This window comes from Oryctolagus cuniculus, chromosome 1 (assembly GCF_051225735.1).
Source record: "Oryctolagus cuniculus isolate XC-2025 breed Fujian yellow rabbit chromosome 1, ASM5122573v1, whole genome shotgun sequence".
NCBI classification, from domain to species: domain Eukaryota; kingdom Metazoa; phylum Chordata; class Mammalia; order Lagomorpha; family Leporidae; genus Oryctolagus; species Oryctolagus cuniculus.
The window spans coordinates 216,204,065-216,217,063 of NC_142867.1; the positions used below are offsets into that span (position 1 = coordinate 216,204,065).

Consider the following 12,999-nt stretch of genomic DNA (forward strand, 5'->3'; position numbering starts at 1 on the left):
CTGGCCATTTCTGAGTCTTGAAAAAATGAAAATTGGTTTCCTAAGTTGGTCTTTAAATCACTGAGTAAAATTTCATTTGAGAATATGGTACAAATGATACATTAATTTTTTTTTATAAAAAACTTTTAAGACTGTGGTTTGTTTCAAGTGCAGTATCTTAGAGTAGCTTAATGAGAAATGGTAAAAGTGTATGACAGGGTCTGTCTCATGAACAGAGGAGTGATTTGAGAAGTTTCCAGAAGGCCCCGTCAGAAGTAACTTCTTCTCTGAAGTTGCGCATGATACTGCTGCTGCCAGTTGTGAATTTTTCCTTTATATATGAAAGATAGTCTAAATAATAGATAATATAGCCATAAATGGGATTATCATTTTATATCTGTTATTTGTGCTAAATTATATGTTAAGAATTTTGCTTTAAACTGAGAGTCTAGGTGACAGAAACTATGTTATTTAAATTTTTTATAATTGTATTATACTCACCTATCTCTTCAGTTTTAATGGAATTAAACAGCAGATTGCAGTTTTGTTTTCTAATAAATTTCCTTTTTTAAAAAGAAAAGGCTTCCATAGCCTTGGCAACTCATGACTAGAGCCTAGGGAAATTACTGACGCCATAAACAAGAGTGTCAAATTGTTAAGTCAACAACAGGAGTCACTGTGTACTTACTCCTCATGTGGGATCTCTGTCCTTAATGTGTGTCCAATGTGAATTAATGCTACAACTAGTACTGAAACAGTATTTTACATTTATGTTCTGTGTGGGTGCAAACTGATGAAATCTTTACTTAATATATACTATATCAATCTTCTGTATATAAAGATAATTGAAAATGAATCTTGATGTGAATGGAATGGAAGAGGGAGCGGGAGATGGGAGGGGTGCTAGTGGGAGGGAAGTTATAGGGGGAAAGCCATTGTAATCCATAAACTGTACTTTGGAAATTTATATTTACTAAATAAAAGTTTAAAAAAAAGGAAAAAAAATAAAGCAAAAAAAAAAAACAAAGAGGAAACAAATATAGGAATTGATTTACTGGGTGAGAAAGGCACATAACAATTCAATTAAAAATCTGATCCAACATCAGCTGATTCAAAAAAAAAGATTTATTTTATTTGTTTGAAAGGCAGAGTTAGAGAGAGAGCAGGAGAGAGAGACACAGAGAGAGAGCAGGAGAGAGAGAGACACAGAGAGAGAGGTCTTCCACCTGCAGCTTCACTCCCCAAATGGCTGCAACTGCCCGGGCTGGGACAGGCAGAAGCTAGGAGCCAGGAGCTTCTTCTGAATCTCCCACGTGGGTACAGGAGCCCAAGTACTTAGGCCATTCTCTGCTGCTTTCCCAGGCTCGTTAGGAGGGAGCTGGTTTGGAAGCAGAGCAGCCAGGACTCAAACTGGCACCCATATAGGATGTCGGCGCTGCAGGTAGTGGCTTAACCCTCTATGCCACAGTGCTTGCCCCAACAGATTGCAGTTTTATTAAGTGTTGTTATAAATGTTAGCTATTTAACCTTCCCAGCTATCCTGTGAGGGAAGTGATACTGTTTAGTGATTGAGAACATGGGGTTGGGGGAAGACAACCCAGCTTCTGATTGGAGCCACTGCAATCCAGCTGTGTGGCTCTGATCATGTCACCTACTATCTCTGGGCTTGTTTCCTTATTGGTGAAATTAAGAGAATGATCTCTTCCACACAGGGTATCTGTGAGAACCAAATGCATTAATGTGTATGATGTGTTTGGCACAGTGCCCGGCATACAGTACACTCACATTATTTAGTAGTTAATGTTTACAAGTGGAAAAGAGATCTGGAAAGATTAAGCCTTTGCTTAAGAGCAAATGGCTCAGAAGGGACAGAGCCTGAACAAGTCTTGGGTCTTCTGGGTCCTGGCACAGTGTAATTATGTCTTAGGTTCTGAAGACATAGTGTCATTGTGTACAGTTTTAAATCTGATTTCAACTAAAAATCCTACCAAGCATTGAAAACTTAGTATGACCAGGTACTGTGATATTAGATTATAACAAAGATCAGTTCATTCCTGCCCTCCTGATGTTTGTTTCATGTTGTGAAAGAGAGGGAAGACTGTTACCATCTGTGTTTACTAAGGGCTTGAGGGCCCTTACATCTCCTTGCATGCACAGGTCTTGGAGGTGTTAGTGTAGTGTTAGAACCCTAACCTCGACAGCTAGCTGACAGTAAGACCTAGTAGAATAAGACAGGTTAGGCCTGCGCCGCGGCTCACTAGGCTAATCCTCTGCCTTGCGGCGCCAGCACACCAGGTTCTAGTCCCGGTCAGGGCACCGGCTTCTGTCCCGGTTGCCCCTCTTCCATGCCAGCTCTCTGCTGTGGCCCGGGAAGGCAGTGGAGGATGGCCCAGGTGCTTGGGCCCTGCACCCCATGGGAGACCAGGAGAAGTACTTGGCTCCTGCCATTGGATCAGCGCGGTGCGCTGGCCACAGCACCCCAACCGCGGCGGCCATTGGAGGGTGAACCAACGGCAAAGGAAGACCTTTCTCTCTGTCTCTCTCTCTCACTGTCCACTCTGCCTGTCAAAAAAAAAAAAAAAAAAAAAAAAAAAAAAGGACAGGTTAGCTTTCATGATGATGGAGTGAGTGGAAGAGGAAGAGAGAAAAAGCCCAAATTGTTGATGCTGGGAAGCAAGTCCTTCTTACTGCGGGGCCGCCTGCTCTCAGCGGGGCCGGTAAGACATGGTTCCTCCTGAGCACTTCAGAGGGATGTGGGCAGAATGGTTGAAGGCTCCTGGGAGAACAGGTAAAGGCTCTACGTAACAGGTGATTCTTGATTAGATCCTGCAGATGGCATTTGTCGTAGGAGAGGAGGCTAACTCAGTTATAGGGACACTAATTTAATGACAATTAGGTAGTTTGACAGTTCTCATGAGGGCCTTTCCATTGCTCCAGAATGATCTCAAAATAAAAACAGATATTATACCCATTAAACAGCTATTAAAATCTTAATGTATTATCACTGTTAAATTAAACTGATTCTTTTGGGTCAATTTTTCAGGACAGCCTTTGTTACCAGATTTCTTCTTAGATGAATACCCAGATGTGGGCATCAAGAAAATGGAATCACATGGTAAGACTTCAGACCATATTTTATGTCAAAGATTGAAAATTTTAGCTTATAAATTTATCCAAATTATAGAATTTTATCCTATGACAATGACTTTTGTTTAAAGGATAATCTTATTTTGTTTTTTAATTATTAACTTTTTTTAAGATTGATTTGAAAGAGTTACAGAGAGAGGTAGAGACAGAGAGAGAGGTCTTTCATCTATCTGCTGGTTTACTCCCCAGATGGCTGCAACAGCCAGAGTTGTGCCGATCCAAAGCCTGGAGCCAGGAGCTTCTTCTGGGTCTCCCACGCAGGTGCAGGGGTCCAAGGACCATCTTCTGCTATCCCAGGCCACAGCAGAGAGCTGGATTGGAAGGGGAGCAGCTGGGACTAGAACCGGCGTCTATATAGGGTGCCGGCGTTTCAGGCCAGGGCTTTAACCCACAGTGCCACAGCACTGGCTCCTAATTAACTATTTTTATTTAAAAAGTGGAATGCAGAGAGAGAGAGAGATTGAGATCTATTGATCTTCCATCCCTTTTTACTCCCCAATTGCCCGCAGCAGCCCGGGCTGGACCAGGCCAAAGCCAAGAGCCCATTTGGGTTTCCCGCATGGGTGGCAGTGGGCTAATCACTTGAGCCATCACATGCTGCCTCTCAGGGTACACATTAGTTGAAAGTAGGAGTCAGGACTGAAGCTTGGACTCAAATCTAGGCAATCTAATATGAGATGAGAGTATTCCAACTAGTGTCTTAACCATTAGGCCAAACTCTAGTGCCTGGGTTTTGTTTTTGTTTTTGTTTTTTTGTTTTTCCTTTATTCAGATAATTTTGGAGTCTGCATTTTTTTAGTGTAATAAATTTGTTATATTTTAACTATAGTAAACGAATAGTGGAGTTTTCTTTTCCTATGCTCTTTTTTTTGAATGTTTGAAATATTTTGCTAAATTTTGAGGCCTTTCTGGAAGTTATTTCTTTGAAAACTTTTATCATTAAATTACAGGCTTTTAAAAATATATACATTTATTTATTTACTTAAAAGGCAGAGTGACGGTGAGAGGGAGAGACAAAATTGTAGATCTTCCATCTGCTGGTTTACTCCCCAAATGGCTGCAACAGCCAGGACTAGGCTAGGCCAAAGCCAGTAACTAGGAACTTCTTCGAGATCTTCCACGTGGGTGGCAGGGACTCAAGTACTTGAGCCGTCATCCGCTGCTTCCCAGGCACATTAACAGGGAGCTGAATTAGAAGCAGAGTAGCAGTACTCAAGCTGGCCCTCTGTAATGGGATGTTAGTGTCCCAAGCAGTGGTTTAACCTGCTGTACCACAATGCTAACCCCAATTCATTACTTTTTAAGTAACTTTATTGAGAAATGATTTATTTGAGTCTAGCTCTGTGGTGTAGTGGGTAAAGCTGATGCCTGCAGCATTGGCATCCTGTATGGGCACTTGTGTCGGGCCAGGCTGCTCTGTTTCGAATCCAGCTTCTTGCTAATGCACCTGGGAAGGCAGGGCAGGATGGCCCAAGTGCTTGGGCCCCTGAACCTACATGGGAGTCCTGGAAGAAGCTCCTGGCTCCTGACTCCAGATCGGCTCATCTCCTCATCTCTAACCATCTGAGGAGTGAGCCAGCAGATAGAAGACCTCTCTCTCTCTCTACCTCTACCTCTACCTCTGCCGCCTCTCTATAACTCTGCCTTTCAAAACAAAAACAAAAACAGTGGCCGGAGCCGTGCTGATCTGGAGCCAGGAGCCAGGCAGAGAGCTGGCCTGGAAGAGGGGCAACCGGGAAAGAATCCAGCGCCCTGACTGGGACTAGAACCCAGTGTGCCTGTGCCGCAAGGCGGAGGATTAGCCTATTGAGCCGCGGCGCCGGCTCCATTCCCTTTAGAAACCCCTTTGCTGTCTTGTTGGAAGGAAAGAGCACGTTTTGGATCCATAGATCAGCCTTTCGGCCTTTTCCCAGGATTGCAGGCTTGTTGAAATAAACTGTTTTCTTTAAAAAAAAAAAAAAAAAATTCAAATAGGTGTAATCGGTAGCAGATCCATCCTGGTAGTTAATTAATTCTATGTGTGCCCTTACACTGCCAACGTTTTAATGGCATTTACATGAATAATACTTTACAGGTCCTGTTCCAGAAATCAAAGAGGAGAAGTTGCGGCCACAACCCAAACCACAACGTTCTGGACCTGTGGAGGAGACGTTTAGAATCGTTAAGGACTCTCTCAGTGATGATGTTGTTAAAGCTACTCAAGCCATCTATCAATTTGAACTCTCTGGTAAGCACTGTGTGTTCTAATTCTGTGGATTTTAGGAAACACTCTCTTCATTTCATTAATTATTGCAAAGACATAATTTTAATCCACTGTATAATCACAGGCTTAATTCACCACTAACTATAATAGTCAACAAGTAAAAAGTAGAAAGACTACAGTTCCGCAGGAGTATAAACAAGGGCTAAAACAACAATCATATCACAAGATATCCATTTCATTCCTATACATTTTTTAAAATTCATTTTGTTTTTTAAGATGTATTTGTTTGTTTATTTGGAACGCACAGTTACAGAGAGGCAGAAGCAAAGAGAAAGGTCTTCCATCGCTGGTTCACTCCCCAAATGGCTGCAATGGCTGAAGCTGGGCCAATCCAAAGTCAGGAGCCAGGAGCCCCTCCATGTCTCCCACGTGGGTGCAGGGGCCTAAGGAGTTGGGCCATCTTCCACTGTCTTACCCAGGCACATTAGCAGGGATCTGGATTGGAAGTGGAACAGCCAGGACTTAAACTGGCACCCATATGGGATGCTGGCACGGCAAGTGGTGGCATTATCTGCTATGCCATGGTGCCAGCCCCTATATACATTTTTTATATTCTATATTACCTGCTGCATATCAAAGAAAACGTATTTTTTTTGAGACTGGCTTATTTCACTAAGCATAATAGCTTCCAGTTGAATCCATTTTGTTGCAAAAGACAGGATTTCATTCTTTGTTATGGCTGAGTAGTATTTCATACTGTATATATGTCACATTTTCTTTATCCAGTCATCAATTAATGGACATCTGGGTTGATTCCATGCCTTAGCTATTGTGAATTGAGCTGCAATAAATATGGGGGTACAGATAACCCTTCCATATGCTGATTTGATTTCATTTGGATAAATTCCTAGGAGTGTTATGACTGTGTCATATGGTAAATGTAATTTCAGATCTCTGAGGATTGTCCGTATTGTTTTCCATAATGGTTGTACTAGTTTACATTCCCACCAACAGAGTATTATGGTACCTTTTCCCCACATCCTCACTAGCATGTATTGGTTTTTTATTTTGGATGATAGCCATTTTAATGGGGGTGAAGTGAAGCCTCATTGTGGCTTTTATTTGCATTTCCCTGATGGCTAGTGATCACAAGCATTTTTTAATGTGTCTCTTGGCCAGTGGAGTTTCATCGTTTGAAAAATGTCTGTTCATGTCCTTTGCCGATTCCTTAACTGGATTGTTTGTTTTGTTCTCGAGTTTCTTGAGTTCTTTTTAGGTCCTGGATATTAATCCTTTATCACTTGCATAGTTTGCAAAGATTTTCTCCCATTCCATCAGTTGCTTCTTCAGTTTGCTGAGTGCTTCTTTTGCGATGGAGAAGCTTCTGAGCTTGCTGTAATCCCATTTGTGTATTTTTGCTTTTTAAGCCTGGGCTTCTGGGGTCTTTTCCAAGAAGTCTTTGCCTATGCCAATGCCTTCAGAGTTTTCCCAATATTTTCCTCCAGTAATGATATCAGGTTTTAGATTTAGATCATTGATCCATTTTGAGTTGCTTTTTAAAGGTTTATTTATTAATTTGAAAGTCAGAGTTACAGAGAGAGAAAGAGAGACACAGAGAGAGAAATCTTCCATCAGTTGGTTCTCTTCCCAAATGGCCATAACGAGTGGTGCTGAATCAGGAGCTTCTTCCTGGACTCCCAAGAAGTCCAGGTTGCAGGGGCCCAAGCACTTGAGCTGTCTTCTGCTACTTTTGTAGGCACATTAGCAGGGAGGTGGATTGGAAGTGGAGCAGCTGGGACTCGATGCCAGTGCTGCAAGTGGCAGCTTAATCTGCTGTGCCACAGTGCTGGCCCCCATTGAGTTGATTATTATATAAGGTGTAAGGTAGAGTGTCTTGTTTCATACTTCTGTACACCTAGATCCAATTTTCCTAGCACCATTTGTTGGAGACTGTCCTTTCTCCACAGATTGATTTTATCTCATTTGTCAAAGATTACAAGCATGGATTAATTTCTCGGGCTTCAATTCTGTTCCATTGGTCTACATGTCTATTTTTGTGCCAGTACTAGGCTATTTTGATTATTACTGCCCTGTAGTATGTCTTGAAATCTGCTATTATGATACCTCTGGCTTTGTTTTTGTTGTTTAAGATTGCTTAACTGTTTGGAGTCTCTGTGTTTCCATATGAATTTTAGCATTGTTTTTTCTAGACCTGAGAAGAATGTCCTTTGTATTTTGATTGAGATCACATTGAATTTGCAAATTGATTTGGGAATTGTGGACTTTTTTTTAAAGATTGATTTATTTATTTGAAAGGCAGAATTACAGAGAGGCAGAGGCAGAGAGAGAGGTCTTCCATCTGCTGGTTCCCCAGATGGCTGCAATGGCCAGAGCTGGGCCAATCCGAAATCAGGAGCCAGGAGCTTCTTCCAGGTCTCCCACTCGGGTGCAGGGTCCCTAGCACTTGGGCCATCTTCTGTTGCTTTCCCAGGCCATAGCAGAGAGCTGAATCAGAAGTGGAGCAGCCAGGACTCAAACCAGCAACCTTATGGGATGCTGATACTGCAGGCAGTGGCTTTATTCACTACGCCACAGGGCCGGCCCCGGGAATTATGGACATTTTGATCTTCCAATCCATGAACATGGCAGATTTTTCCATTTTTTGTATGTGTGTCTTCTTCTGCTTCTTTCTTTAATGTTTTGTGATTTTTATTGTAAAGGTCTTTCATATCCTTGGTTAAATTTATTCCAAGGTATTTAAAAATTTTTGTAGTCATTGGAAATGGGATTGATCTTACAAATTCTTTCTTAACCATAGCATTGTCTGTGTATACAAAAGCTATTGATTTTTGTGTGTTGATTTAAATCCTGCAGCTTTACCAACCTTATATAAGAATTCCAATCATCCTTTAGTGGAATCTTTTGGTTCCCCTATATGTAGGATCATATCTTCTGCAAACAGGGATAATTTGACTTCCTCCATTCCAATTTATATCCCTTTGATTTATTTTTCCTGCCTAATGGCTCTAGTTAAAACTTGCACAACTATATTAAATAGCAGTGGTGAAAGTGGGCATCCTTGTCTGGTTCTGGATCTTAGTGGGAATGCTTCCAACTTTTCCCATTCAATATTATGCTGATTGTGGGTTTGCCATATGTTGCCTTGATTGTGTTGAGAAATGTTTTTCTATTCTCAGTTGCTTAAGTTTTTTTTTTTAATCATGAAAAGATGTACTCATATGCTTTCTCTACATCTATTGAGATAATCATATGATTTTATTCTTCACTTTGTTAATGTAATGTATTATATTTATTGGTTTGCATATGTTGAACCATCCCTGCATACCAGGGATAAATCCCCCTTGGTTCCGATGAATGATATTTCTGATGTGTTCTTGGATTCAATTAGCTAGTATTTCTTGAGTATTTTTGCATCTATGTTCATCAGGGATATTGGTCTATAATTCTCTTTCTTTGTTGTATCTTTTTCTGGTTTTGGAATTGTGGTGATGCTAGCCTCATACAAGGAGTTTGGGAGGATTCCCTCCCTTTCAATTGTTTGAATAATTTGAGAAGAATTGGAATGAGTTCTTCTTTAAAATTTGCTAGAACTCAGCAATGAAGCCATCTGGTCCTGAGCTTTTCTTTGTTGGAAGGATCTTTATTTCTGATTAAATCTCTGTCTTGGTTATTAGACTGTTTAGGTTTTCTGTGTCTTAATGACTCGATTTGGTAGATTGTATGTGTCCAGAAATCTATCCATTTTTTCAAGATTTTCCCATTTGTTGGCATATAGCAGGTTGTAGTAATTCTTGATAATTCTTTTTATTTCTGTAATATCTGCTGTTGCTGTTATATCTCCTTTTTCATCTCTGGATCATCTCCTTCCTAGACCCTTTTTTTGGTTTGGACCAATGATGTATCAAATTTTTTTTTTTTTTTTTTTTTTTTGGGTGACGGGCAGAGTGGACAGTGAGAGAGATAGAGACAGAGAAAAAGGTCTTCCTTTTGCCGTTGGTTCACCCTCCAATGGCTGCCACAGCCGGCGCACCGCGCTGATCCGAATCCAGGAGCCAGGTGCTTCTCCTGGTTTCCCATGGGGTGCAGGGCCCAAGCACTTGGGCCATCCTCCACTGCACTCCTGGGCCACAGCAGAGAGCTGGCCTGGAAGAGGGGCAACCGGGACAGAATCCGGTCCCCCGACCGGGACTAGAACCTGGTGTGCCGGCGCCGCAAGGTGGAGGATTAGCCTATTGAGCCACGGCGCCGGCCAAATTTTTTTAATATTTTATTTATTTGACAGGCAGAGTTACAGACAGAGACAGAGAGAAAGGTCTTCCATTCATTGGTTCACTCTCCAAATGGCCACAACTGCCAGAGCTGTGCCTATCTGAAGCCAGGAAGCAGGTGCCTCTTCCTGGTCTTCTATGGGAGTGCAGGGGCCCAAGCACCTGGGCCATCCTCCACTGCCTTCCCAGGCCACAGCAGAGATCTGGATTGGAAGAGGAGCAACCAGGACTAGAACTGGCACCCACATGGGATGCCAGCGCTGGAGGCGGAGGACCAAACTACTGTACCACAGCACCAGCCCCAATATATCAATTTTGTTTATTTATTTATTTATTTATTTATTCAAAAAACCAGCTCTTCATTTCACTAATCTTTTGTATTTTTTTTGCTTCAATTTTGTTTATTTCTTCTCTAATTTTAATTACTTGTTTCCTCCTACTAATTTTGGTTTTGGTTTGTTCTTATTTTTCTAGGTCCTTGAGATGCATTGTTAATTTAATGCCTTTACAATTTATTGATGTACACACTAATTTCTGTAAACTTCCCTTTGATATGTTGTGTTGTCTTACTCATTTTATTTTAGGGATTTTTTTATTCTATGACCCACTGTTTATTCAGGAGCATGTTGTTCAGTCTCCATGTGTTTGCATATTTTTTAGAGTTTCTTAAGTTGTTGATTTCCATCTTCATTCCATTGTTGTCAGAAAGATACACGGTATGGTTTCAATTTTTTTTTTAATTTGTTGAGACTTGCTTTATGGCCTAGCATATGGTCTATCCTAGAGAATGTTCCATGTCCTGATAAAAATAATGTGTATTCTGCAGCTTTGGGATGAAATGTTCCATAGATATCAATTAGTTCTGTTTAGACCATATTGTAGATTAGCATTAGATGCATATACATTTACTATAGTCACATCTTCCTATTTAGTTGATCCCTTAATCATTTTTAAAAATATTTATTTATTTATTTGAAAGAGTTACAGAGAGGCAGAAACAGAAAGAGAGAGAGGTCTTCTATCAGCTGGTTCACTCCCCGGATGGCCACAATGGCTGGATCTGTGCCGATCCAAAGCCAGGATCCAGGAGCTTTCTCTGGGTCTCCCACACAAGTGCAGGGGCCCAAGGATTTGAGCCATCTTCTACTGTTTTCCCAGGTAATAGCAGAGAGCTAGATCAGAAGTGAAGCAGCTGGAACTCGAACCGGTGCTCATATGAGATGCCGGCACTGTATATGCCACATTGCAGGCCCCTCCCTTAATAATTACATAATGTCCTTCTTTGTCTCTTTTTACAGTTTTTCTGTCAAAGCTTATTTTGTCTGATATTAGGATGGCTACACCTGCTCATTTTTGCTTTCTGTTAGTATGGAATATCTTTTTCCATCCTTTCATTTTCAGTCTGTATGTATCTTTGTTGGTGAGGTGTGTTTCTTGTAGGTAGCAAATAGATGGGTCTTTTTTTTAATCCATTCAGCCAGTCTGTATCTTTTAATTGGAAAATTTAGGATTGTACATTTACATTCCTGTACATATACATTCCTGTACATTTACATTCAAGGTTATTACTGATAAGTAGTGAATTGGTCCTGCCATTTTCCCATAAATATTCCTATCGTTTGCTTTGGGTTTCTTTTATACTTTTACTAGGAGATTTTCTGCATTCATGTTCTTTCATAATGATGACTATTGTTCTCTGTTTCTGTGTGTAGTACATCCTTAAGTATCATTTGTAATGCTGGGAGAGTGGTAACAAATTATATGAATTTCTGCTTGTTTTGATAGGTCTTTATTTCACCTTCATTTATAAATAAGAGCTTTGCTGGGTATGGTATTCTGAATTGACAGTTTTTTTCTTTTAGGATTCTGACTATGTCTGTCTATTCTCTCTTAGCCTGTAGGGTTTCTGATGATAAACCAGCTTTTAATCTAATTGGGGATTCTCTGAAAGTAGTCTGGCATTTCTCTTGTGCACATTTTAGAATCTTTTCTTTATGTTTTACTGTTCATAGTTTGACTCGAATGTGTCATGGTGAAGATCATTTATTTCCTTTTTTTATTTTTTTAAAGATTTTTTTTTTGAAAGATGGAGTTACAGAGAGAGGTAGAGACAGAGAGAATGGTCTTCCATCCGCTGGTTCACTCCCCAGATGGCCACAATGGCCGGAGCCATGCCAATCCAAAGCCAGGAGCCAGGAGCCTCTTCCGGGTCTCCCATGTGGGCACAGGGGCCCAGGACTTGGGCTATCTTCCACTGCTATCTCAGGCCATAGCAGAGATCTGGATTGGAAGAAGAGCAGCCAGGACTAGAACTGGCACCCATATGGGATGCTGGTGCTTCAGGCCAGGGTGTTAACCTGCTGTGCCACAGTGCCAGCCCCTTTTCTTTCCTTTTTTAAAGACTTATTTATTGTATTTGAAAGGAAGAGTTGCAGACAGAGAGCGACGCACACACACACATACACCAAGAGAGAGAGATATCTTCCATCTACTTGTTCACCTCCAAAATGGCCATAACCACCAGGGCTGGGCCAAACCAAAGCCAGGAGCCAGGAGCTTCATCTGGGTTTGTCACATGAGTTGCAGGGGCCCAAGCACTTGGACCATCCTCCACTGCTTTTCCCAGGTACATTAGCAGGGAGCTGGATCAGAAGTGGAGCAGCTGAGTATTGAACTGGTGCCCTTATGGGCTGTCGGCATTACAGGCAGCAATTTAACCCACTACATCACAGCACTGGCCCTAAGATCTTTTCTAGTCATGTCTGTTACAAATTCTATATGGTTCCTATACTTAGATGTCCCTGTTTTTCCAAATTAGGGAAATTTTCTGCTATTATTTCATTGAATGGGCCTTCTAATTCATTCTCTCCACACCTTCAGGGACTCTCCTAAGACTCGTATGTTTGATTGTTTGATAGTATCCTATAAGTCTCCAACACTATTTTTCTAATTTTTTTTCTGTCAGATATATCCAAGGATTTGTCTTTTAGCTCAATATTATTTCTTCTACTTTACCAACTCTATTGTTAAGACTTTCCACTGTATTTTCTATTTGACATATTGAATCTTCATTTCTAATATTTGGTTGTTTACTCCTCAATATCTCCTGGCAAAATTTTTCATCCATGCTGTGTATGGATTTCTTTATCCCATGTATTTGCTTATCTGTGCTTTTGAGTAATCTTATGATCATTCCTTCAAATCCTTCATCAATCTCTTCCATCTTCATATTTTTTTTAAGATTAACTTTATTTATTTGAAAGACAGAGTTAACAGAGAGAGGTAGAACCAGAGAGAGAGAGAGAGAGAGGTCTTCCATCCGCTGGTCCATTCCCCAAATAACCACAATGGCCAGAGCTGAGCTGATCCGATCCGAAGCCA

The 12,999-nt window shown here is 41.0% G+C and overlaps 1 protein-coding gene across 3 annotated transcripts in view; it reads left to right on the forward strand.

Moving 5' to 3' along the window:
• Positions 1 to 12,999, forward strand: part of HSDL2 (hydroxysteroid dehydrogenase like 2) — an 83,856-nt gene that overhangs the window by 57,065 nt on the left and 13,792 nt on the right. For all 3 annotated transcript variants that reach the window (XM_008249545.5, XM_089301649.1, XM_089301650.1), the window contains 2 exons: positions 3,023 to 3,094; positions 5,201 to 5,353. In XM_008249545.5, the coding sequence (XP_008247767.1) occupies positions 3,023 to 3,094; positions 5,201 to 5,353 (225 nt within the window). The remainder of the gene's footprint in view (positions 1 to 3,022; positions 3,095 to 5,200; positions 5,354 to 12,999) is intronic.